This window comes from Mustela nigripes, chromosome 2 (assembly GCF_022355385.1).
Source record: "Mustela nigripes isolate SB6536 chromosome 2, MUSNIG.SB6536, whole genome shotgun sequence".
Lineage (NCBI taxonomy): Eukaryota > Metazoa > Chordata > Mammalia > Carnivora > Mustelidae > Mustela > Mustela nigripes.
The window spans coordinates 142645976-142673566 of record NC_081558.1 but is presented as its reverse complement, the minus strand read 5'-3'; the positions used below and the strand labels follow the sequence as shown (position 1 = coordinate 142673566).

The 27591-nt window shown below is 39.0% G+C and overlaps 2 protein-coding genes across 3 annotated transcripts in view; one reads left to right on the top strand and one right to left on the bottom strand.

Annotated features, from left to right (window-relative positions):
* MED12L (mediator complex subunit 12L) overlaps positions 1 to 27591 on the top strand; it is a 323861-nt gene that overhangs the window by 125369 nt on the left and 170901 nt on the right. The window lies entirely within an intron of this gene.
* Positions 313 to 26213, bottom strand: P2RY14 (purinergic receptor P2Y14). 2 transcript variants are annotated; one of them, XM_059388082.1, is made up of 3 exons: positions 25919 to 26213; positions 7416 to 7522; positions 313 to 2668 (listed from the first exon to the last, which is right to left on the bottom strand). In XM_059388082.1, exon 3 carries the CDS (start codon positions 2643 to 2645, stop codon positions 1623 to 1625), a length of 1023 nt encoding a protein of 340 aa, XP_059244065.1. In that variant the 5' UTR covers positions 2646 to 2668; positions 7416 to 7522; positions 25919 to 26213; the 3' UTR covers positions 313 to 1622. The 2 variants fall into 2 exon arrangements, with proteins under 2 accessions (XP_059244065.1, XP_059244064.1); XM_059388081.1 differs by lacking the exon at positions 25919 to 26213 and adding an exon at positions 25332 to 25431.

The following is a 27591-nucleotide window of genomic DNA, read 5'->3' as shown; positions in this document are numbered from 1 at the left end:
ATTAAAGAAACCACCCATGTCATGACTATGAAGAAAATTGGCATTATTTTTTCCTACCGTCAGTTATAAACGTTTTTTTTGTTTTTTTTTTTAAAGATTTTATTTATGTATTTGAGAGAAAGAGAGAAAGCACAAGTAGGAGGAGGGGCAGGTAGAGAGGGAGAAGCAGACTCCCTACTGAGCAGGGAACTAGATGTGAGACTTGATCCCAGGACCCTGGGATCATGACCTGAGTCAAAGGCAGGGACCTAACCGACTGAGACACTCAGGTGCCGCATCTACCTTGATTTTTAATAAAGAAAAACCAAACGCTATTGAAAATACTCACTTTATTAGTATATATTACAGCAAGAGGAAAAAAGTATATGCACTTGACTTAAAAAATGTTTGTGAAGAACATTTGGAAGATGGTCTGGATATCTTTTAGCCAGTTAATAGCAGAAAAATAATTTAGTTTTGATAACTTGCAAGCTAGTAACCATATCCCATATCTGCACACTTTAAATTCAAATGCTTTTTCAAAAACAATGTGACATATATAAATTTTCATTTTATGTTTAATTTTCACTCATAATTATAAATCTTAGATTTTCTTTTTTTCAAGTCCAGTTGCTTTCTAAGAAAACTGCTTCTTCTGCCCCTAGATATATGTATGTACACACTATGTATGTATGTGTGTGCCTTTGTCCCAGTCAACGTATTTTTTCCCTATACCATTGAACAGGGGAAGTTACTGGTGCACTTATCAATATCCAGCTTCCTTCAATAGAGTCCACCTAGAAGTATTTTAACACTAGAGTTCCAGGCTCATGTAGTGGCTTAATAAGTCTTCAGATAAAACATATTTAAAATGTACCTTATTTTATTCTCAGAGTGCTACCAGAAAAATTACTTTTTTTTTCCTGCAAAGAAGAGAATTTATATCAACTTTCCTTTGAAGTGCCATGAGATAGATAAATCAGTAGGGGATTTCTTAAGTGATTTTCTTGGTCTGCTTGTCTTCAAATCAGAAAACACTTGACTTTTTCACTACAAACAGGTCCCTAGTTCTTTATCAAACTGTGCTTACTTTTAAGTTGATCTTTAGTGACCCTGTTGAAAAGAATCACATAACTTAATCCTTGTATTTAGAGAAGGAAGATGCCCCAGTGAATTGTCTTGATAGCTTCTTATTTTCTTTATGCTATTCTAATTTCTACATTAACTGACCCAGGCTAGTGATTTAAATCTTCTGTTTCAATGGAATAAAATGGAGTAACGCCTGTATTACTTTTTTCTTTGATGTTATAAAAAAGCAGGGAAACGTGTATTTTCTTTTTATTATTATTCTAAATTGGATTGTAATGCCTAGAGATGATACTTATTAGCATGGACATTGTTTTTTTTTTTTTTTTTAATAGATTTTATTTATTTAGACTGAGAGAGATCACAAGTAGGCAGAGAGGCAGGTGATGTGGGGCTTGATCCCAGGACCCTGTGATCATGACCTGAGCCGATGGCAGAGGCTTTAACCCACTGAGCCATCCAGGTGCCCCAGAGCATGGACATGTTTCTTATTTAGTCTTATGTTACTGAAGATTGCAATATGTGTACATGGATTTTATTTGAAAGGAGGTGGGAATTCACAAAGTGTCTGTGCTTTCATGCGTTATATTTCCTCTTTTGGTTCTGGAAGTTTCTGAGTCATGCTGAGCTTTTAATGGGATGTGCAGTTTCTTACATAATATTTCTCTAAATGGCTGGCATAGAAAGAAATAAATAATAGGATCTAGGCATACGTTTGCAGCCGATAGTAGCAGAGTGAATTCTTTTACATAGAGCAAAATTTCTTTTGACTGGCAGCTGTAATGAGCTTCTGTCTGGCTCTGTGTGTAGGGGATTCTGGCAATGTGGTAAGGTACAAAACAGACAAAAAACACAAACATGATGCTGAATATATTGCGGCTAGATTTCTTCTTGACTGAAATGGAATTCCTTCTGGACTTAAGGTGGGACTTGAAGATTTTCCTCGTGATGGCAGTATAGAAAATGATCAACAGAAAAAACACAATCCAGAAGATGCCCACAAAGATGTAGTTTGATGCTTTGTGCCACTTAAGTCCCATTTCATTTTTAAGTTTCACACATTTCATATGCGTCACCTTCTCGCTAGTAGCATTCTGGTTGGTCAGGATAATGTTGGGGACAGCCAGAAGGAGCATGAGCATCCAGACCACCACTGACAGGAGTTTGCTGTAATTTACTGAATGGATGAAAGAAGTCAAAAGAGGCTTTACAATTTTATAGTATCTGTCGAAGCTGATGAGCCCAAAGAACACGATGCTGACGTACATGTTGACATAGAAGAGCACAGCAGACACCCTGCACACAAACACATTGATCTGCCACGGCCCGAGTCCCGAATCAGCAAGAATCTTGAAGGGGAAGGTCAGGCTCATCAGAAAGTCGGCAACAACAATGTTCTTGAGATAGATGATGAAACTCTTGGAGCTGGCCACGTAGAAGAATATCCATCCAGATACACCATTGAGAAGGGTCCCTGCGACAAAGACCACAAAGTACAGCACAGGAATGATCTGCTGAGTGATGAGGATATTCCGGGAGCAGGACTCCTCTGGAGGCTGTGTGGTGGTGGAATTGATCATTGTGTAACTTCTGGAGGTGAGGCCTGGGAAGCAATGTCAGGCAGTCACTCAAAGGGCACTTATAGCATCTAATAAATAAATTGTTGAATAATCGAACAAAGACAAGTGGATATACTTGTCACATTCTTGAAATTAAGTGTTTGCTCCATACTAGTTAGACACCCACTCCTCTCTGCCTCCCTCCCTCCCTTCATCTCTTCCGTCCTTTTGAAAAGGGAAGAATAGAGTAGACAGATGACAGGAAAGAGAAATGGGAGAAGCAGGACATTCTGAGAGCTGTAGGTAATGGTATCAACGTTTTCCTAAAATGGTAACAGTTCCTTTTAAGACTCCCAAGTTCTAGAAAGTACTCATTTATTTATTTATTATTTTTAATATATTTTATTTATTTATTAGGGCAAGAGAGAGAGAGCACAAGCAGGAGGGGAAGGCACAGAGGAAGAGGGAGGGAGTCCGATGCAGCACTCCATCCCAGGACCCTGAGGTCGTGATCTGAGCTGAAGGCAGATAGGCAGATGTTTAACTGACTGAGCTACCCAGGTACCCCAGAAGTACTCATTTGAATATAGTATCAAAAAGTAACAAAACTAAAAAAAACATTTTATCCAGAAGTCTGTTTAATATATTAAGTTTAGGGGCTATTGACAGACCTTAACTTTTTAAAAACCTATCTTACATACATTTTGGACATAGGATAGTATCCTATAAACATATACATCTAGGGGCGCCTGGTGGCTCAGTGGGTTACAGCCTCTGCCTTCAGCTCGGATAGTGATCCCAGGGTCCTAGGATCAAGCCCCACATCAGGCTCTCTGCTCAGGGGGGAGCCTGCCTTCCCACCTCTCTCTACCTGCCTCTCTGCCTACTTGTGATCTCTGTCTGTCAAATAAATAAATAAAATATTTAAGAAAATAGATATACATCCAAATGAAGCTGGTATTGTGAGTATGGGATTATGAGTATCTTCCAAAATGGAGTTTTTCTGTGTTATTTTTTCCATTGCAAAACTGATTTGTGTTATTCTTATAAGGTAGAAAAAGAATACAGATGATAAATATACCTTAAAAATTCCAGAAAATTGTGAAATATTCTCGATTTGCTCTAACATGGTAGCCACTAGCCATTTGTGGTTATAGAGCACATAATGTGACCCATCCAGATTGAGATGTGATGTAACTGTAAAATGCCCACTGAACTTCACAGACTTAGTACCCCCTCCAGAAAAGTAAAATATCTCAGTTTTTTACTCTTTTTTACAAGAGTTTATTCATGTAATTTTACTTTTTTTTAAGAATATGGCTACTAGAAAATTTAAAATTGCATATGTAGTTTGCATCATATTTTTATTGGCCAACACTGTCCTCAGTATTAACCCCAAACCTTCTTTTGTTAGGGAATCCTGTATATTCTTCTCTGGTGTCAGACATATTGTTTTAGAGCCCAAGAAAGATTAGAACTTCTTTGTAAGGTTATTTGATTCATCAAATAACCATCTTTTATGAAATGTCCATATCTTGCTTAAAACCCTCCAGTGTCATTCTTTGGCCTCAGGATAAAGTCCTTAACTCTTTTTTTTTTTTTTAAATTTTTTATAAACATATATTTTTATCCCCAGGGGTACAGGTCTGTGAATCACCAGGTTTACACACTTCACAGCACTCACCAAAGCACATACCCTCCCCAATGTCCATAATCCCACAAAGTCCTTAACTCTTGAATGCCAACCTGCCCATGTCCCTTCTTGTTCTGATCTCTGCTTCTTGCATCCTCAGCAATGAGTTCCTGAACCCATCTACCTCTTGTAGGTTCCATGATTTCTCTCACCTTGGACCTTTACGCAAACTTTCATTCATTGGAAACCCTTTTTGCTACCTTCCGGCACATTAACTTCCCTTCATTCTTGAGGTTCAGGTTGGGTGTCATTTCCTTTAGAAAATCTGACTCTCCTACCTTTTATTTTGTTGGGTGTGAGGTCCTTTTGTAAGTGTGCTCCTGGTTCTGTGCCTTTCTCTTTGTCTCAAAGCTCATTTCCCCTTCCACCCCCCCCCCCTTTTGTGGTAAACCTTTTCATAGAGAGATCATGTCATTTTTAACCATTGTATTTCTAGCATTATATTTAGGACATTAGATAGTTAAAATATTTGTGTAATAAAAGGACAGGCAATCTGGGAAATTAAGACATGAATCCTTGCTCTTAAGAAATTTATAGGTAGCCAGGGATCGTGGGAAAGAATGATTGTAGAGGATAATGGTTCTTTTGAGATCAGAGAATATATCTTATTTATCTTTGTATTCCTGGTGCCAAGCACAGTGTTTTATAACACAGTGAGTGAGTGACTATGTTAGTAAAACGAGGGACATGTGAGAAAGTTAAGTTTGGAAATGTGGGTATGAAATTCAATCACATTCCAAATAAAACAATCATATGTGCGAACTTGGTGTGCTCTTTCTTTCTTTCTTCTTTTTTTTTAAGATTTTATTTATTTATTTGACAGAGATCACAAGTAGGCAGAGAGGCAGGCAGAGAGAGGGCGGAAGGGAAGCAGGCTCTCCTCTGAGCAGGGAGCTGGATGTAGGGCCCGATCCCAGGACCCCGAGATCATGACCTGAGCTGAAGGCAAAGGCTCAACCCACTGAGCGACCCAGGCGCCCCTTGGTGTGCTATTTCTTACACAAGAATACATTGGTTCTGTGTATTCTTCTTCATGCATACCATACGGCAAAAGTGGAAATATTCTTAGCCATTTGATTTTACCATTCCTTGCACTTCCTTTGGAAGGGAATTTCACTTCTTGCACACTTGGCTGTGATCATAGTAGTTTGTAGTCATTTGCTTCTCTGTAGGTTTTCTATAACCTGTTCCAAATTTTAGGTAGTAAGCAAAGGGCTATATTTTCTGTTTTTAAGTGTCTACTATGGCAATGAGTGTATCTACTAAATAATTGGTCTTCTCTCCTGATGGCCTTATGTCATGGGTCCAGAACTGCATTCTCAGAATCCTGAAAGTTTTGAGAATCTGAGCACAGATGCTCTTGTGATGTGCATTGTTGCCTCCTAGCTCCCCTCCTCTCTTTGAGGTTGATGGAGGAGCACAACTGATCCAGGTGAACTTCTAGAGCAGAAGAGCCTTCTGAAATGGAGTGAATACTAAAGGCTTGGTTGGTCTTTTCCCCTCAAACTCCTTCTTGCTGTTTTGAAGCAATCACAGGTAAGAGTCGCTGTTTTAGGTTAGAAAGGTTTGATACATGCTGATTGGGGAAAAGAGCAGGGTATCACTGTTGCTTGTGTTGTTATTTGGTTAGGCACAGCAGAGACAAAGGTACACTCCACATGAGGAATGAGCTGAAAGTAAGCCCAAGACAATTCTGGTAGTAATTTTTAAACTGTTAAATATTTCTTTTCTTGAGCATTGGTGTTTGTGGTAGGGCATTGTGTCCTCTAATTCATGTTTTACTGTACTTGGTCTTAGTGTCTCAGAGTATGGCAGCCTTTTATACAGTGATAAATTGAGAGATGTGTGAAAACAAAGCTATCTTGAGGCATCTACAGGAACTGAGGACAATTATATATTGAAACCAAAAGGCAGGAATATGTGTTGGATGGAAAGCTGGACAAGATCATGACAGAGACCTGTTTGTGTCACTTGGACCTAGTAACATCTGCCCAGTCTCTCCTTATCTTTAATGTAGAGATGACTCCATGTCCTGATGAAGGGTCCTAACTAAAACTTCAAATCATTTCATAAGTGGAGGATATAGTCACATATTGATGCTGGTTTTATACACTGATACAAAAACAAGAACCAAGTGAATCAGAAAGCAATCAAAGATGTCTTCATGTGATCCAAATACCCTTCCTTTTCTGTTCCTGGCTCTTGGTTGGTTCACTCTTTCTAAGCAGCTTGTCCCATCCTGTTAAAGATGAGAGACAGGCAAAGGAAGAAAAAGTGGGAAAGGATCTGGTGAGGCAGTTTGTGGAGGTCCAGTCAGTCCCACCCATGTAGTTACTTTGGAGTTCATCTAGAATTTCTGTACTGAAAGCTTTAGGAAGGTAAACAATGCTACCTAAATTCTTGAGACTACAGTGAAGAAAGATTTCTATATGTGGCAGAACTTTTAAAAAAAGGAACACTTAAGAGTATGTCTTTAGCTTCTCCTAGGGGGAGAAGTCCCCCCTGTGGGGGACTTCCTTGTCCCACAAATCCAGGTAAAGGACAATGAAATGGAATGAAATATTTTAGTTTCTTCCGTCACTTGGGTCTTTGGTAACATAATTAAAGAACGTGGCAGAATGAGATTTATGAGACCAAAAGATAGCTATTAAAGTCTCAAAGGAGCCCGTGAATTGCTTTCTTTTAATCTTGCTGCACAGCTAGAACTGTGGCTTAGTGCCACAGATTTATTCTAATTTAAAGTGAGTGCCCTTGTTCCTTAGCATGATATAAGGTCTGAGGATTGTGGTACTTTAAGTATTTCAAAGTGTAGAGAATTACGTATAACCTCTGGGTGCTCTCTTTAGTAGGCAGAATTTAGTCAATACAAGTCATACAAAGCATTGGTCACTCCAGAAATATTCACTTTAATAAAAACATGCTTTGTCAGCCTGAGGCTCATTACTCCTTTTGTGTAACTATATACAGTGACCTCTCTCGTTCTTACATAAGGACCATCTTCTTCAACTATTCTTAGTGTCATAATTCTACTTTCTCTGGAGAAGAAATTTCATGAAATTAATAAAGCTCTTGGTAATATAGACAGTCTTTTCAGTTACCTTAATTTTTTTCTTTTTTTGATAGAAGGTTTTGTTTCAGTGAAACAATTTAGTCCAGTGTGGGCTTGTCATCTTGAAGTGGCCGTAGTGTTTCTTCACTAATCATCCTGTATGGTAGGAGAAAAATGAAAAATTAAGTGAATACTGGAATGTTTTTATTACACAAGGATATGTGATAGCAATGCATTTTTAGAATTTGGGTTGTATAATTATGAAATATTACAACATGTACCTTTGTTGTTTTACTGTATTGGTCTTGGTTGTCAATGTTGATGATTATTGATTTTGTATGAACTCTCTCTTTTTCTAAAGGTTCTGTTTATTTGAGCAAGTGAGAGTACGAGCTGTGGGGAGGGGCAGCGGGAGAGGGAAAAGCTGAGCAGGGAGCCTGATGTGGGGCTCTATTCCAGGACTCTGGGATCACGACTTGAGCTGAAGGCAGATGCTTAACTGACTGAGCCACCCAGGCGCCCCTGGTATGAGGTCTTGTGGGAACTTTACACTCTTCAGAGTGTTGGATGTGAAGTTGTTCATAGTTACTGGTTTATTTTTTACCCCATGGGATGTGGATGCTCAAATCAGTTCATTAAATTACTGCAGTTGACTGATTATTTTAGTCGAAATTGAGGAAGAGTTTCAGTTTTAGTTTTAGTTGTTTTTTCAAAAACCTTTGCACTGTTGATATTTTGGGCCAGGTAATTATTTGTTGTGGAGGTCTGCCTTCTGCATTGTAGGATGTTTAGCAGCATCCCTGGTTTCTATCTACTAGAAGCCAGTAGCACCTGTCCCCCCGGGTTATGACAAAAATGTTTCTAGGCATTGCCAAGTGTCTTCTAGGAGGCCTGGTGGTCGAGAGCCACCAGTCTAATGAGACTGATGTGTGGACTTTGCAGACAGAACTCCTGAAAGCCATATTGTCTGATAGGAAGAAGATAAGTTTGGCAGAATGGTGGTTGATTTGGTTCAGCCTTGGTCTATGTTGTCACCTTTCTGAGTTCTTTAAACCATTCTAGACTTTAATGTGCAGGCATGTTGTCTGGAGATCATGCTAATGGAAAGACTCAGATTCCAGAGGCCAGGATTTGTGTGTGATGCTGATGCTGCTAGCCTGGTGATCCCTCTTTGAGTAGTAAATTCTTTTTTCAAGCCCTGAACATAGACATTTCATAAATATTTGGTGAGGAGGGTTAAAAATGTGGCTTTCCTTGCTATAATTGCAACTCGAGATTGGAAATAACCTGCTTTTAGATAACCTGGAAATCAAAGATCTTTCAGAGTTTATCCATTATGGATTTCATTACAATATAGAAGTCTACTTGAGAACAAGTGGTAAAGAACACCTTATATTTACCTAGAATATTCCTATAAAGGTCAGAAATTCTCTTTAGAAACAAAACAAGGAGATTAAGCTCTGTGGAGTTATACTGTATGTGATTCACAACATTACTGACATGACCTGGTCGTAACTCAGGACCAGGCTCACTCCTGGGGAGGGAAGGAGGAGCAAGGGATGGCTTAGGGTAGTTGGGATTTAGCTGTGTCTCTGGTATTTCATGTCTTAAATTCTGAAACAACCATGTTATTATCAGTTAACGCCTAGCAGTTGGGTGCATTGGTGTTACCAGTATCAATTGGTGTACTTTTATTTTCATATATTTAAAATATCTTATAATTAGAAACGAATGTATATGGAGAATGGATTGCTTTCAGATTACTCTTATCAATACCCATTTACTAACCCGTGACGAGCATCATCTTTCTGTCCTTTGTTAGTTCTTACGAAGTAACACTATGATCTGATATCTGATATCATCCCTCCTTACCATCTCAGCATCAAAAATTTGAAAAACCAAGGTGCCACAGATATTTTTGTAGGACATAAATATTTGTTTTCTAGATGATTCTTATGTCAATAGACATAGTTTTAGTTGTGTGTTATCAGGGGCACCTGGGTGGCTCAGTTGGTTAAGCGTCCAACTCTTGATTTCTTCTCCGGTTATGATCTCCATGTCCTAGAATCGAGCCCTGTATTGTGCTCTGTCTCCTTAAGATTATCTTTCTCTCTCTTTCTCTGTCCTCCCCCCATGCCCTTTGCTTGAATGCATGCTCTATCTCTCTCTCTCTAAGGGGGGGAAAAAAAAAGATGTGTGTAATTGTGTAATTATATTGTGTACATTTCTAAACTTATTAAAGCTATTTTCTTATTATTGCAGATTTCTCTCCCCTGCCTTTTTTTTTTTTCTTTCCCCTTTATGGTACCAATATGTCATATCCTAGATGGTCTCCAAAGATGTTAGAATGAGTTGAATAGGAAGGGGATTATTGTATAGTAGCTTACTCAGTCTTATAGTCATATTTTATAATTTTTATGTTATTGATTATTTTATAAGATATATTGTATTTAAAAAGTACTTTCTATTCAGTAGTATTCTAAGTCTGTCAAGAGGCTTCTGGCCTTTCTTATTCTTTGGTCAGTTGGATATCTTAGAAGGTCTTCCACCTTGACTCTTGGTCCTGCTTCTCTCCCCAACGTTGTGACTCCTTGGTGTAAGCAATGTCCTCTGCTTTTAGGTTTTAAGTGTGTTAGGTTTTAAAGACTTTTGGTGGAGTCTTTAGGGGTGGAGAATTCATTATAAGCATGCTAGTTTATTTTGTAAAGCTACTGTTTTTTCCTCTGTAACTTACTACTGCTTCCCCTTGCTTCTCAGAAACCTATTTTCTCTGCTGGGCTCCAGATTCTTACAGTGGCCATTCTGACAGTCATCTTGTATTTTTGATTCGTATTTCCTTGCTGAGCAGTGATGTTGAGCATTTTTTCATATGTCTGTTAGCCATCTGGATGTCTTGGGAAAAATGTCTATTCAATCCTCTGCCCATTTTTAAATCACATTATTTTGTTTTCGTGTTGAATTGTGTAAGTTTTATATAATACTGGATACTAATCCCTTTTCAGAGATCTCATTTGCAAATATCTTTTCCCATTCAGTAGGTTGCCTTTTCACTTTTCTGATGGGTTCTTCTTCTTCTTTTTTTAAAAGAGATTTTATTTATTTATTTGAGAGAGAGCGAGAGAGAGAGAGAGAGAGAGAGAGAACAGGAGTGAGATGAAGGGTAGAGGGAGAAGCAGACTCCCTGCTGAACAGGGAGCCTGATGCAGGGCTAAATCCATGGACTTTGGGATCATGACCTGAGCCTAAAGCATACGCTTAACCGGCTGAGCTGCCTAGACCCCCTAATGGTTTCTTTTGCTGCACAAAAGCCTTTTATTTTGGTGTAGTCCCAGTAATTTATTGTTGCTTTAGTTTCCCTTGACTAAGGAGATATATCTAGAAAAATGTTGCTAAGACAGTATATGGGCAAATGTCCAAAAGATTATGGCCTTTCTTTTCTTTTAGGACTTTATTAGTTAGGTGTTTATTTTGAGTTTACTTTTGTGTATGGTATAAGAAAGTGGTCTAGTTTCATTTTTCTGTGTGTGGCTGTCCATTTTCCCAGCACCATTTATTGAAGAGCTTGTCTTTTCCCCACTGTATAATCTTTCCCCACTGTATAATCCTCCTCGTCATGGATTAACTGACCATAAAAGTGTGGTGTTTTTTTTTTTTTTTTTCCCCTGGGCTCTCTATTCTGTTCCATTGATCTACGTGTCTCTTTTTGTGCTAGGACCATACCATTTTGATTATTCTAGCTTTGTGTTATATCTTGAAATTTGGGATTGTGCTACCTCCATCTTTTTTCATCTCTCTCAAGATTGCTTTGGCTCTCTACAGAGTAATTTGAGGTTCCATACAAATTTTAGCATTATTTGTTTCACTTCTCTGAAAAATGCTGTTTGTATTTTGATAAGAGTTATATTGAATTGTAGATTTTTAAGGTAATATGGACATTTAACATTAATTTTCCATTCTTTGAGCATAATATATCCTTCCATTTTTATTATTTTTGATTTCTTTCACTAGTATTTTATAGTTTTCAGAGTACAGGTCTTTGACTTCCTTGGTTAAGTTTATTCCTAGGTAATTTATTCTTTTTGGTGCAATTATAAATGGAACTGTTTTCTTAATTTCCCTTTCTGCTACTTTGTTATTAGTGTATAGAAATACAACAGATTTCTGTATATTTTGTACTCTGAAGCTTTACTGAATAAATTTATTCTAAGTTTTTTGGTGGAGTCTTTAGGGTTTTCTGTAGCAACATGTCATCTGCCATTGGTGACAGTTTTACTTCTTCCTTTTCCATTTGGATGTCTTTTGTTTCTTGTCTGATTGCTCTAACACTTCCAATACTATGTTGAGTAAAAGTGGTGAGAGCAGACATCCTTATCTTGTTCCTGATCTTAGAGGAAGGGGTTTCAGTTTCTCTTCATTGAGTATGTTGTTAGTTGTGGGTTTCTGGAATCTTGTCTTTAGGAGTCACTTAGCCAGTTTTTTTGTTGTTTTTTTTTTTTTTTTTTTTTTTTTTCCCTTTAAGGGCAGGTGCATGTGTGTGTGTGAGTTTGCAAGTGTTTTTCCTCTAGGTTTTGAAGGTCTGCAAGGTGTGGCTACCTTCAGTTTTTCCAGTTAGCCTCCAGGTACCATAGCTTGGAGAAACCTCCATTTTCTTTCTTAGTTTCTGAAAGATGTGTAAAATGAATGTGTTTGTGACTTTTGATTTTGACTGAACTTTCTGTCTTGTGCATTGATGTGCTGGAAGAGGAATAGAATTGGACCATTCATTATGGTGATGAAAACAATGACACTAATTAGTAAGTGGTGGAGACTGCTGCTGCTGGGGGAAACCCAGGTCTGCTGCGGATGGTTTGGATACCACCAAGGACTCCCAGGGGTCCCTGGCCAAAGGAGGGCTTTGCTTGTTGGTTGCCTATAATCATGAGGCCTCGATTAGATCTCACTTGAACCTCCTAACTCCTGGCTACTATGGCCTGTTGACTTCACCTTCAGTTAGAGTCTGATAAACATTTTTCAGTTTAACTTCTAATTGAATAAATGCTGTGGTTATATACTTCAAATAAGGAGCTGTGCTAATTATTTTTCAAATTAGAAATGTCTGCATGCTCTTCTTAGACTGAATTGCAGGTACCTGTGAACATGTTCCACCAATACAGAAGCTCAGCTCTGTCTTGACCACCAGAAGTTTCTGGGCTTCCCTGTTCACAGACTAAAACTCTTGGGAATCATAAATCTGTGTGTTTATGGTACGGATGGAGCCACTCTTCAATTATGTATGATATATTGACAGTGGGTTAGTATGGATAATAAACTGTTAATGCCCAAGTCTAGTTTTTACTATTAATTCCAACCATTGCCCTTAAAATACTTACAACTTGTAGCAAAGTGCAAGACTGGCCCATCTAGGATCTCAAAGCTCTGTCTTCATGCTTAGTGGATTATGGGAGCTGATAGAGGAGGGGAAGGTGTAGCCCAGGCACCAAACTTTTGGGGCCACAAGAATGGTCACCTGTCACTAGCCTCTGTAATGGGACCTGTGTCCTGTTAGATCAGTGAGGATTTTGCATCCACACTCTTTGTCATGGCCTCAGGTTTTTCAACCTTTGCACTGATGACTGTTTTTTTTTAAATTCCAGGTCTTTGTGGGTGAGCTGTGTTGTGCTTTTTAAAATTTTTAGCTGCATCCTTGGCCTCTGTCCACTAGGTGCCAGTAGCACCCTGTGATTAATGACAACAAAGAAATGTGTTTTCTTTTTTTTTTCTTTTCTTTTTTTAAAAGATTTTATTTATTTAACAGACAGAGATCACAAGTAGGCAGAGAGGCAGGCAAAGAGAGAGAGAGGAAGAAGCAGACCCCCTGCTGAGCAGAGAGCCTGATGCAGGGCTCTATCCCAGGACCCTGAGACCATGACCTGAGCCAAAAGCAGAGACTTTAACCCACTGAGCCACCCAGGCGCCCCATGTCCACACATTTCTAAGTGTTCCTAAGTTGAGAAGCAATGGAATAGTCCCTTAATGGTAGGTGTATTTGATATCATTTTGACATATGAAAAGAATTTAGTCAGCTCTTTTACTGTTGATAAATCTTGACTGCATATTGAGTAACTCCTCAGTAGTAAGTAATTCAAATCCTTAGGTCTCAGAATGTGAAGTGGGCTTTCTTTACTAAGCCCTAAGAATAAGAATAAGAAGGCAGACAGTGCAATATAGTGGGTAAAAACATGCATATTGGATGCAGTGGACCTTGTTAGAAAGATAGCTTAATTACTTAATAGCTCTGGGTTACTAAGTGCCTCTGTGTTTCAGTTTTTACCTCTCTAAAATGGGGGGGGGTAGTAGTTGCTGCTTAATAGGGTTTTCCTCTCTGTAAGAATCCAATACCTGGTGCCTGGCGGTGTGTGGCTCAGGGGAACAGTGTGGGTTCAGATAGTGACTCAGCGGATGATGGAGTAATCAAATGTCTCTGGGACTTTCAGTCTGCCCAGGACGTTCTTTAAGTTGATGTTCTGCACTGCAATGACGGCTACAAGAGGCATGGTAGACCCTTGGCTGAGTGCTCTGAGCTTCCTCGGGTATTTGACCCCAAAGTGCTTGTGTTGATGGAGAAGGTCGAAGGCAGTGCTGCCTATGGTCCTTCTGTTCTAGTCACCAAAAGTGACACTCAGTGATAGGGAGTAAGAAGTGCGAAGCCCAAAGTGTTGCCTGGTCTTCTTTAGCAATGCACACAAACCTGAGTCTTTGATGAAGGTGACATAAAGCTATGATATTCTGGTCTTCACAATTTAGGGAACTAATTCTTCTATGTCTGAAATTAGATTGAGCTAGTTGGATTCCTGATTTTTTTCCAGCCTGTTCTGCAGCATTGTTTTTTAATACGTGGTTCTATTCCCTTGGGCCAGGAAAGGAAATGAATCTCTGACCTCCCGTTTGCCTCACTGAGATGATGTTTGCATTTCTCAGTTAGACATGCACTACTCAGATCTTCCAGTCTTGGAACTAAGGGCACTAATGCATATTACTTTGCTGTGGGGTTGGGAATAGATTTTCATTTCTGGGAAACCCGCACTTTTAACTACTTAGCTAAACATCAGCCACCTGTATGTTTAGCCCAAGCAAAATATTATAAATACCCAGGACTTTAGGTAGGAGTGAGAATGCTGTAAAAAAACGGATTTTCATTCTTGAAAACCTAGCATTTGATGTACTTCCTCCATGTGGGAAGAATGGGTAACCTTTGATTTTTATAAAATATTTGTGACGGTCACTCACCTGAATTAGCCACATCTGTGAATGAATTCATATTCTATTACACATAACATGTGATAACGAAGCAACTATATTCATTTTGAAATTAGTGGAACTTAAATGTGAAAGATGCAGTTTTGTGCAGCTTAGAGATGGTGCTGAGTGTATGTGAAATGAAAGACCTTTCCTTTTTGTGAGCCCTACGTCCACAGGTTGGGATCCATTGTTGAGTGTGTGTGTCCTTTTTAGACCATTCCATTTAGGATTATTTCACTTTTACAATGGAGTTCGATATGAGTCAGTCAAGGACGTTATATAAGAAAATCATCTTCTCTCTTGCCATGCTCCACGGGACCTATTCAGTGGCATTTTAGTGTTGCCTCAGCTGTAATGTCTGTGTTAGAGAAATCTGATAATAACCAGGTAAAGAGTGCCCCATTGCAGTTTTTGTTTATGACTTGCTTGGACCTGGACTGGTTTGGTTTTACTCCGTGCCCCCCCTCCCCTTTCTGCTGCCTACTCTTGACTTCCTTCTACTCTTTATACTTTATTACTTTCTGCCTAGAAGCGATTTCCCTGCAAGGTAGAAACCTGTATAAGCCCTTAATAAGACAGGGTAAAAACGCATAGGACTGAAAGTCACAACAACCCCATAGCTATAAATTTGTTCAAGCCTTTTCCATCATTAAATAGCAAAGGTAAAAACCCTCTTAGATGGAGAAATACTGATTGCTAGTATCAGTGAGCTCATCTTGTTTCTAAGTATTACTGCCCACTGAAAGGAACCAGGGCTTCTTGGAGAAGTGATTTTATTTTCTTTATATTACTTCTTGGAGACTGATTTATTAAGGCACAGGGAAAGTACAAGGTGAGTTGAGGTAAACCATGTGGGCAAAAAAACAAGGAAACGCTCAACCCAATAGGGAGATGTAGAAAAGGAACATGGGACCTGCCTCGGTGGCACTTCTAAATTTGACATTTTGGATATCAGCAAGTGACAATATGAGACTAAAGTACTTTGAAAAATAAGCCAAATTCAGGAGTTGATAGTGATACTAAGAATAAGGAAGTAGTATTAAGAATAGGAGTTGGGGCACCTGGGTGGCACAGTTAATTATCCGACTCTTGGTTTTCAGCTCAGGTTGTGATCTCAGGCTCATGAGATTGAGCCCCACTTTAGGCTCCGCACTCAACAAGGAGTCTGCTTGAATCTCTCTCTGCCTCTCCCTCTGGCTGTTGTTCACCCCCCCCCCCCTGCCCTTCTGTCTCTTTTCCTCTAAAGTAAAGCAAAGCAGAACAAAAACAAAAAACAAAGAACAAACCAAAAACAAGAATAGGGATTAAAAAAGGGAGGATGCAGACTGGGGAAGTTCTTCTTTACAGAATAACAGCTAAAAAATGTAGAATGAGTGATAGAATTAGCAAGTCACCATTTTGCAACCTCAGTGTAATAACTGATGAGGCCGCAGTCTTCAGGCAGTGGGAAAAGCCAGTCGGTGAAAGGTTGTAGGAGAACAGGATAGTCCAGTCTGCAAGTATCACTCTCCAGTCATTTAGAATACGAAAGAACAAATGGTACCTTTTCATCAGGGATATCTGGCAGTCACAGAATGATCAGACTTACCCCAAATGGGATAACTTGACATTTTGTGCCTCCAGATGTTATCCAACTAGATGTACACAAAATGCCTTGTCAAAAAGCTAATTATGGATGAATAATTGGGCAGACTCAGAGTGTGGGTCATTCTGTAAAGACTCAAAAAAATCAGTGTCCTGAAAAGTGGATGAATGAGATGGGGTGGGAGGAAGTGATTCTAGATCAAAAGAGGCCAAGAGAAGTAACATAATGTGTGAATGTGACTGGTGACTTGGGGGAGGAGTAGAGGATAGAAGTATAGGAGTTGTTTGGGGACAGTTGTGTAAATCTGAATACAGGCTCTATGTCACACAGTATTATTGAATTAATCTTTCTAGCTATGTTAATAGTATGGTTAAGTTGAGGAATATTCTTTTTTTTCTTTTTTTTAATTTAAAGGTGTTATTTATTTATTTGCCAGAGAGAGAGAAAGCGAGCCGAGCGCAAGCATAAGTAGGGGAGTGGCAGGTAGAGGGAGAAGCAGGCTCCCCACTGAGCAAGGAGCCTGAGGTGGGACTCGATTTCAGGACCCAAGGATCATGACCTGAGCTAAAGGCGGATGCTTAACCAACTGAGCCAACCCATAGATTAAGGAGTCCCAAGGACTAAGGGATAAGAATAAGAATATTCTTATTCTTCAGGGATGCGTAGTGAAGTATTTAGGAGAGATGGGCCGTAATTGCCTGCACCACATTTTCAAAACAGATCAGTAGAAGAAAAGAAAAGTACAAGTCCTTGTGTATTGTATTTTTTGGGCTGATACATATTACAGTATATGAGCATACTTATAATGCATGCATATGTGCTCATACATATACATATGTGTGTGTTAGTTTAGAGAGAAGAGACCTGAGCTCAGTGCCTGACATATAGCAGGTACTTAATAGTCTCTTAGACTTCTCTGTTACCCTGCTTACTTGTTCTTCTCAGTCACCTTGGGGAGCTTCTCTGCCTGCCCTTAAATTGGTTTATCTTATTCTGTTCTCTGCCATCTCCCTTTCTCTTTCCAGCCAAAATGATCTTTGTTTAGAACACTGTTTAAAATCATCATCAAGAAAGCAAACTTTGTGTTTTATCAATCATCTATTCCTTGGGTGCTTATTAGCAGACAGCCTTCTTGGCCTTGTGGATCTGTCCTGCCCCCTTAACGCTCAGTGCCTGGTGCTTCTGGAACCTGAGCTGCCTCATCTCCTTCTCCTCCGCGGAGTGCACCTCCATTTTCCGCACTTCTGGGTCCCTCACAGCCCTGGGTACTGAGGAGCCAGGTGGCCTCACCTCCAGAGGGAACGGCTTTTCCCTCAACTGAGTGAGTCACGGCTTGCGTTGAGCTGTCCCTGTGTCTTGTCATCCCTTTCATTCTCCTCACATTTTATAGCGATAACTGCCATTTGTCAGGAATTTACCTTGTATGGGACACAGGGAATGCTAATTACTTTTAAGAGTGCTATTTCTTTTTCAAGGACTATTCCATACGTTGAAAAGAGTTTATGTAATATAAGGGAAAACACAGTCCAAAAGAGCACAGCACCGAGCCAAGAGCCAGAACCCCACCAGACCTCCTGCATTTCCTCTGCCTGGAACGAACCCCGTCTTGAGTTTTGTGTTCTTCATTTCTGCCCTTTAAAAACAGATGATTTTAATCCATGTAGTCATAGATTCTCTTGTAAAGTTGTTCATGCTATATGTAGTCTTCTGGGACTTTTTACAAATCCCCAGCTCAGTGTTATGTTTCTAAAGTTTAGCACTTTAGAAAGTGAATTGAAAGTAGTTGGAAAAGAGGAATATTTACCTGTAGATAAGCATTTTTAATTCCTAGGTATGTGCCCTAGAAAACTAGAGAAACATACCAAGGAAAATGAACAAGGATGCTCATAGAAACGGTGATAATAGCAAAAATGTGGGCATTAGCCCGAAGGATTATTGACAGGAGAATGAGTAGAAGAAGAAAAAATTAGTGAAATTTTATGCACCAGTGAAAATGAGCAAACTTCAGCCACGCACTTTTAAATAAATCCTCTTACAGTTCTGATAAGATAAAAAGCAATTCTACTTTATAGTTCAGGAAACTGAAGTCTAGAGAGTTTGAATAAACTGTCCACAGTATTGCAACTAGTATGTTGTAGAACTGCCATTTGAATCCAGGTCAGTGTCGTTCTAAAGCCATAACTGCTAGGGAGTATTGTTGCCTGTCGGAAAGCCTTGTTTTCGTTGGCTAGTGTGTTATGCATGGAGAGCGAGCTTTGTATTTTCACCTGATCTGGCAAATGGAGAAGTTCATAGGAGGAACTGTACAAATTTCTGATGAATGACCCAAAACATCATTATACTGCACAGGAAGAAAGCAGGTGAAGGGAACTTAGTGGCTCGAGCAAGTTCCTGAGGTAGAAACCAGAGCACCAGTGCTGAGAACCCAGCTCCTCTAAGGCCCTCTCTGACTGGGGCATTTACCGTGTCTGGTCTTGCCTTGGTTTCAGGCCTCCCCTTTAGTAGGCAGCTGGGAGACGCCTGGCAGATACAGCGTCAGTGTACCTTGCATTCTAGCTGGTCCTGCTTCCAGGTGTCTCAGCCAGGGTCCACTGCTGCTCTCCTGGTGGAGAACAGAGGCCTCTCCCCAGGTGTGTGTCTCGTACCACTAACGTAAGTCTGTCCAGCCTGCAGCAGTGGGAGTGCTGGCAAGCTTTCTTCCATCTCTTGAATGTCATTGACATGATTAGCCTGTGGAAAAAGTGCAGGTGTGTTTTGTGTGTACAGGGTGGAGGGCACAGGAAAGGCAAAACAGCGGATGTTTGGTGCCTTTGGCAACTAAACCATTGTGCATTATGAATTTAGATTATTGTGCTACTTAGATATTTTGGCCCAGTTGAACAAAAATTAAAAATAAGCAAAAGCTTAACTGCCTAGCTATCCCCTTGAGCTTTTCCTTGTCTGTCACCCAGTGCCCAGCAAAGCTCTGAGCCAGGTATATATTTTTCCCCCTGTCCCAGTAAATCCCAAAAGGATTCTGATCCTTTGTACACTGGTAGGGCCCCTCGGCAAGGGTCTGCTAACATTACCCTCAGAGTTCTGTCAAGCACTGTGTTAGGACTAGCGGGAGTGCCCAGGTGAATTTGCTTTCACACTGTCCCCGAAGTGATGTTGAGACCCAGTTGCATGAGGATTTAAAACTCACTGAGGCAGAGGTGCTCAGAGACCCGGCCTTGGGCTGTGGTTGTCTGTACTTAGCATTTTAGTGTGTCTGCCTCATGTTGATCTGCGTTAAAACATCACCTCCTCAGAGAGGACTGTTCTGTCCATGACATCTGATGCAGCCAACCCTGTACCCAGCAACTTCCAGCCCCTCACTCGCTTTTATTTTTTTCATAGCTCTCTTCCTTATTTAAAATAATAGTAATTTTTCAATTTATGGTCTCCGTTACCCCCTTAAAAGACTTCATTCTCTTCATGAGATCAGAATTTAATTCTCTTATTCATTGCTAAATTACTATCTGGCATTACTGTAGAAGCTCAATAGATACTTAGTGAATTTATGAGTGAATATATCTGTACAATTTTGGTCAAACTCAGGAGTTGATTTACTTAACAGTTACATGATGAGTCTGTCTAGAACCTCTAGAGTTTTATAATTTTTGTGCTATAAGGTAAAATATATAGGTATCTTTTAAAATCTTTCGTGTGTAAAATTGGATCAACCATAATCTTTAATTTATAAAATACTCTTATGCAAAGTTGATGCAAGTTTGACTTTAAAAAGTTTGATTCTGTTATTTTATCATGTTAATAGTTTTCCTTAAACTAAATAACCAAAACAAAAGGCAAGATGGTGATAAGCTACGTGTAGCTGAATGCTTTGCCCTCCTTCCCAAAGGCCATCTCTGGCCATCATGTGTCCTGAATCCTATTTTCTTCATTCTCCTGCTGTCTGTTTTGTAGTGTTCTATATATTTTCCTAAAAGTGTGTGTGTATCTGTGTGTGTGTGTGTGTGTGTGTTTAAAAAGGCCACATGTGATCTTTTAGTGACTTAACTGTATCATACCACATATCATCCATGTTATTGAGTATTGTTTTATCATTCATTTGTCTTGATGACTATAACCTTCCTTTGTCTGACCATTTCAGTTCATACAGTCAGTTTCCTGTGTTTGGGGTGTTTCTGGGTTTTTGCCCTTGTAAACTATGTTGAGATGTATACCCATATGAACTCTTGATGAACATGTGAAAAATTTTCCTGTGGGGATAAATCTAGAAGTTAAATTGTTGATTCATAGGGTTTATGAATGTTAAAATAATGGAAACAGTGTTCAAACTATGTTCTAAAGTGGTTGTACCAATTTATACTCCTATTAATAGTGTGTAATGATACTATGGTCAGAAATCTTCCTCAACATTTCATATTCTCAAAGTTTTACAGTTTTTGTTTGTGACACGATATTATATTGTGGTATTGATTTGCATTTCCATGATAACTGATGATATGGGCATCTTATCATATAATAATCAGTTATTTCCATGAAATGTCAACTCATCTGACTCATTTTTCTGTTGGGTTGTTTATGCTATCATTGATTTGTAAAAATTCTTCAAATATTGTTGATAACTGCTTTGTTTGGGTGTATATATGGTGAATCGCCTTTCCCAGATTGTAACTTGTCTTTTCACTTTTTAAGATTTATTTTGATAAACAAAAGTTACGGATTTTAATGTAGTCAAATTACTTTTTTTTTTTTTTTGAGCTGGTGTTTTTTTGCATCAAAAGAAAATTTTTCTATCTTTTTCTATCTCAAAGCCTAAACTAACAGTTCTTACAATATGGCCTCTTATGTCCATGGGGGTCCTTGACACCCTTGCAGGCAGGCATTGAAAATCAACACATCTTTCAAAGAATAGTAACATGTTATTTGCCTTTTCTAACTCGTTACACTGACATTTGTATAAAAGGTGCAAATGCTGTGGGATGTAAAACAAACATGATGGGACTTTAGTACCAGTCAAGGCCTTGTACACACCTGTGCTGTAGTCCCTGCATTACTGCTCTGCATTCCCACTAACCAGGGAAAGAAAAGGCTAAGTGTCCTCGATGAAGTAATGTTTATTGTACTTGGTTAAATCTTACCCCTTAAATATGTGTTGTAAATTTTTTGCATTATAGAATAGGAATAGTTCCTAAAGCTTTTACTAGATATGATGGTTGTCTAGAGCAACAACACTGGAGTGACTGAGCCATGAGCTGAATTAGAGGCTTTTCCCTGAAACACTGTTTTTACTTGAAAGAATGATAACAAACTATAGTAATTCAGACTGAAGTATTTGGCAGACATTTTCTCAAAAAACAGATGAAGTGAGTCTTCACCAAGGAAAACAAATAGCAGCACTTTCCAGTACTTAGATAGATCAGTGCCAATATTAATACTATTTTTTGATATTATATAATGAAGAGTATATTCTGCATGAATTCTGCATGAGTGTACATCTCCAAGTGACTGATGATTGTATCATGTTATAAAATCTAGCACAGATCAAAGGCTTATTCAGAGACTAGGTTAGACTAAAGGATTTTAACGTAAGAGGAATATTCATTGATGGGGATTTAGAGTCGACATTGTAAACAACATTTAAGAAACCACCACTTTTTGAGTTTTCATGTGGCGCCAAAGAACAAAATCCAGAAGGCTACTACATACTTCTTCCTTTTCCTATTACATATCTGTGTGAGACTGGATTTTCTTTAATATGCTTTAATTAAAACTACCATTTGAAACTAATTAAATGCAGAAATGAATATGCGAATCTTAGTCTAGATGTTAGAGAAATGTAAAAATGTAGAATGTCACCTTTCTAACTAAAACTTTTTTGATAATTTATTTTTCACAAAATGTTTTTCATGTTAACATTTGGTACTATTTAAAAACTGAATTATAAACACAAATTTAACAATTTTAACATTTAATATAGTAAATATGGCTAGATTTAACTTACACAAATGAAAGCTCTTCAGACAACTGGGTGTTGGGAAAGGGATCTTGAGACCAAAAGTTTGAGAATTTGTGGCAAAATATATTTTACTGTTTTTTCTAATAAGGCTTTCTGGGGGTTAATTTGCTTATTTTGATGTCGGCTTTAATTTATGCATATACTAGACAGTATGTGGGCTGTCTATAAATACCAAAACAGGACACCAGACATTTATAAAGAGTAATTAAATTCTAAAAATAAGTAAAACTTCCCAGTCTGTCATTGTAACTTTTACAGATCAGATATCTTTCATTTCACTTTTTTCTTTGGTAAGGTTGTCTGTTTGGTTATTCATCCACCCACAAGGCATGAGAATTAAGCATATATTAACCTCCATGTCTTTTCCCCACCTCTCTCTATGTAGGACTACCACCTGTAGGGCTCAGGGCTCTGGGTTCCCAATCGCTAGGTCTCTGGCTGTCAGGCTCCCTGGTCGGCCTGCTTATTTACAGTGTGGGTTACTTACTGTGGTTGCTACTTAGTAGGCATATGTTGATAGATGCTTGCTACCTGTGTGCTGGCACAGTCCCCAGTTTTCTGTTGAAATGATGGAAGGTAAATTGGGAGAACTATTCATGCTCCCTTATTTTGCAGTTTCTTGTTTGGCCCTCTGAGTAGCAGATGCTAACTCAAAAAGTTTCCTGTGAGGGGGCACCTGGGTGGCTCAGTGGGTTAAGCCTCTGCCTTCGGCTCAGGCTATGATCTCAGGGTCCTGGGATCGAGCCCCACATGGGGCTCTCTGCTCAGCAAGGAGCCTGTTTCCCCCCCCCCCTCTCTGCCTGCCTCTCTGCCTACTTGTGATATCTCTCTCTCTCTCTCTCTCTCTGTCAAATAAATAAATAAAATATTAAAAGTTTCCTGTAAGGTTTTTAATCTTGCTAATACTATCTCGGATCTAATAAGTTATTAGCAAGGACGGGTGAGAAAATTCTATTTTTATTGAATAGCTGCTACGTGTCAGATACTAACGTGCCACATTAGTATCTTAGCGGCTCTTTGTGGTGATAAGCTTTATTATGATGTTTTATGGGTTAGCGAATGGAGGAAGATCATAGAGGCAGAAGAGCTAAGAAACAAATGTAGCTCAAGGTCACAGTAGATTCAAATTCAGCTCTTTATCTGCAAAGGTCTGCTTTTTCTACCATATAAAATTGCCTCTGTAAAAATCTGAGTGCCTGTAATATTGCCCGTTTTATGCAATGTAATTATTGTCACTGTTGTGCAAACAAGTTAGGAGGCAGAGCAGTCCTGTACACTTTTGCATCTCCAAACTTGTGTTTATGTATAAATTACAGTTTTTATTGGGCACATTCATCTCTTTAGATCAGAGAGAGATGGGATAGGTGAGAGGGTACCAGATTTGAGGCTAGATGGCTTTTCCTTGAAGTCCCGTTGTTGGCCTTTATTAGCTGTGTTATTGTGTTCAAGTCAACGAACCTCCCTGGACCCTAGCTTCCTAACTGGTAAAACAGAGCCCAAAACAGAAGGCATTTCCCATTGTAATTTGGCTGCAGGAAACGTCCAGTTTTGATAATATCTGTGCAAATGCTTTAAAAACAGAGGGCTGTATCTGTGGAGATTTGTTACTTGGAATTGTTAATTAGAAGTCCTGGATCTTGCTGTCATACTACAATTATGTAAAATATGATTAATAGTTTTTTCCTCACCCCTTGACTTTTGGGGCTGCCTTTTGAGACCGTTTCTCTTTCTTTCCTATTAGAGTGAGTCATATAAAATTGCTAATATTTGGCTGTTTTTTTTTAACCTACAAATGGGGAAATTTCATATGATTAGTATACTAATACACTTAATAGTTTATTAGTGAAATTACACATGAATGGTTAACAAAGCCTGTATAGTAAAGCATATGGCAAGAAGTAAGTAAGCCTACATGTTGGTCTTGTTTTTCTTTCCTTTTTCTTTTTCTTTTTTAAGTTCCAAGGTTTTTTTTTTTTAAGATTTTATTTATTTGGAGAGAGCAGGAGAAAGAGTGAACAAGCGCGAGAGAGTGCACAAGTGGTGTAAAGGGCAGAGAGGGAGAAGCAGACTCCCCACTGAATAAGTAGCCCAGTGTGGGGCTTGATCTGGGACTCTGGGATCATGACCTGAGCCAAAGGCAAGGCTTAACCAACTATAATCCCTACCAGTTGTTCAATGTTTTGTGTTGAAACAAAACAGTCTTCCCCTATAATGGGAGGGGCTGATACAGAAAGTCCTCTAGAACGGAAAGAGGACTATAGATGTATATAGATTTTCTCCCACGAATGCTATCTTTAAGTGGGGAAAACTGGCAAGAAAGTTGGTAAGTGGGGTGCCTGGGTGGCTCAGTTAGTTAAACATCTGTCTTCAGCTCAGGTGCTGGGATCATATCCCACACTGGACTCGTTGCTCAGCAGAGAGTCTGCTTCTCCCTCTCCCTGTTTGTGCTCACTCTCTTCTGTGTCAAATAAAATCTTAAAAAAATTTGGTAAATATAAAAATGAATTAAGAAGAGACTTAAAAGATTACATTTTCGATGTTTAGAAAATCACTGGTTAAGAAGATTCATAGCTTTTTAAAAAAATATTAAAGTTTGTGACTTTTAAAACATTTTTCCCAGCAGAGTTCTTGGGAGGCCCTCATGGTTGATAAATGATCCTATCTCTCTGCCCTCTACCAGTCACAATGTTCTTACCGTTTCCCCAATAGGGCTCTTAAATAACTGTTTTTGCTAGGAAACATACTAGAGTGGATTCTAATTTTAAATGAAATTTAAAATTATCTGTTAGTCTAGACTTTATGAAATTTACTATACAATTTTTAGAAAAAAAACAAATAAAAATAAGTTCCACAAGTTGTTCTTTGTCCTTGCCACCCACAAATTAAAATTTAAAAAAAACCCCAAACTTCCCCCCCACAAAAAAACCACTGATTACTTGATATTTAAATGTTAGTGAAGTCTCAGAGAAAGAAATCAGAAAAATCAAAGATACGAAAAGCCAAGCCCAAGATGTTAAAAAAAAAATAAAACCTAAAATAGCAACCATGAGGCTTATTTAATTTCTGTGTCTTTCCTTTAAAAATCAGTTGTGACTCACCATTAGTTCCACACAAGTAGCTTAGGCATTTAGGTTTCAGAGAAGACTTTAAATCCTTCCTTGCATGAAGTGTTTTGCCTTTGGTTTCAGGCTTTGCGGAGTTGGGGCATTTGTGCTCTTAAACCAAACCTATTTTGTCTGTCTGTCTGCAGCTTTTCCTTTCTTTATTGGGCAACCTCAGCTCCGAGGATTACATCATAGCCCAGCTCTATCGGTGCTTCTTACCGTATCCCAAGCTGATTTTAACCCACTTTTCACACACACACAGAGCACTGTCTTACATTGTCTACAAGCAATAAGTTTATGAATTTTTTAAAAAGTAGTGATTTCTTAAAGCTTAATGCATGAGCCCATGGAAGAAATTCCTGCCCCAGGCAGTTAAAAGGAACATTGATGGGGAACAGTTAATTGGACTTAGTTTAGTTTTTGAATTTGGAAATCAAGTCTCAACTGTAAATCTGTCTCTTATCATTTAATCCATTAAAAAAAAGAATTTAGTACAACACGAGTATAAACAGCCATTTCACATTGGAATCACAAATACTCTTTAAATATACTCTGCATCGGGAGGACCTTTTTTTACTTACCAGTTTTTCCAGCCTCTCTTCCTCTCTGTTGGCAAGATTGGATCAGCAGCTGAGTGTAACATCTGATGTTGAGGGAAATAGACTTTGCTCTCTGCTTGGGCTGCGCGTGTTGACCAGTGGGAAATGCTGCATTAGCTCTCACACCAAAACACATAAAGTACTCTATGAAATGTTGACATCTTGCCAACGGCTTGGATGTCAAATACTCCAGATGTCCAGTGCTCTTCGGAGCCCAGCTCTACTATGTGCTTGTATAAGTCAGATGTGATTTATGCTTAAGGTTACAGATTATCAAGGCCCGACCAAACAGTGACTGGTGTGAAACTGGGTAGAGCGAGAAAGGGGAGAGCAACAGAGCAAATGAGAGCTCCCGCCAGCAGGAGGCTAGATCTTTCCCATGCCTAGCCGTGACCTCTTCCTGTGAAGCTGTTGTAAGAATAGCTTCTGTGTTTATTGGGAAGTATTTTCAAATTGTACTTCACATGGCTTCAACTGACTCCTTGAAACTTGTTGGAAAATGGAGAAATATTTGGAACAAATGAGACCAGAACAAATTGCCACTTTCAGTTGCAGGGGAAGAAGGTGGAAGGCTATGCAGGTAGGCTGATCACCTATGAGTCTCGATCAGTCTTTATTGAAAGACCTAGTAACACACTGACCTGGTTCTAAGGGTATACTGATGGTGTTTGTCTACTCAAGCTGTTAATGTTGACATATTCCCAACCTTGAACTGTGACTCTAATCTTTCTTCGGGTTACCTCTCCTCTTCAATTTGGTTTCTGAACACCCTGTTTGAGCCACACTTTTGGATTCCTTCCTCATTTAACAAACTGTTGCTGGGACTCATTGTTCTTACACAGTGTTCTGGATTAATGTAATCATAGTACTTCTCTCAGGAGGAAGGGGGCCTGAGTCTCCTAAACTCTACTTTAAACTCATCTGGTTTGGACCTGCATCATCAACTTTACTCACTTTACCACTTTCTTTCCCTTTCTCTTAGGATAGCCTGCTCATTATCAGTCATGCTTATTATCATTATCACACGAAACAAAACCCCTGAAAGCCATCCCTTGACTTAAGCCGTTTTATTAGGTACTACTGTCTATTAGTCACCCAAACTGTAAACTGTCAAATTATCCTTCGTGATTTCCTCTGCTCATACCCAGTGTATCAGCAAAGCTTGATGAATTTTTTAAACACCTAAATATTTCTTATATTCCCACTAAACCTGTATTCCTTACCCTAGCTGACTCCCCAGTGTCTACCCTTCACTTATTCCTGAGAGGGATCCTTCTAAAATACAACGCATAGCCATGCCCTTTACGTGGGTCCCTGTCACTGTACAAGGGAAGTTCATCCTATTGAATCTGACAGATGTAGTGCTTTGTGATTTGATGGTCCTCATCTACCACTGCTTGCCTGCAGCCTGTCCATTGGTTTTAACTCCCTGCAGTTCTTGCCTCCTGGCTTGAGCTTATGCCTTTGCCTCTCTCTGGAATATCTTCTTTCTCCTTTTTCCTGGGTCATCCTGGATTTGAACTGCTTTAAAAATTTCATGGAGTCATCTTAAAAACTAAATGTTTAGTTTCATCCTATAGAAAAATATCTTTGAAATTCTACATTTCAGGTGCTTATTGTTTAAAATGTGCTAAAATGATGGCATAACTCTTTAG

Excerpts from the sequence above, each read along its gene's own strand:
- P2RY14 (XM_059388082.1), bottom strand. The coding sequence starts at position 2,645 with ATGATCAATTCCACCACCACACAGCCTCCAGAGGAGTCCTGCTCCCGG.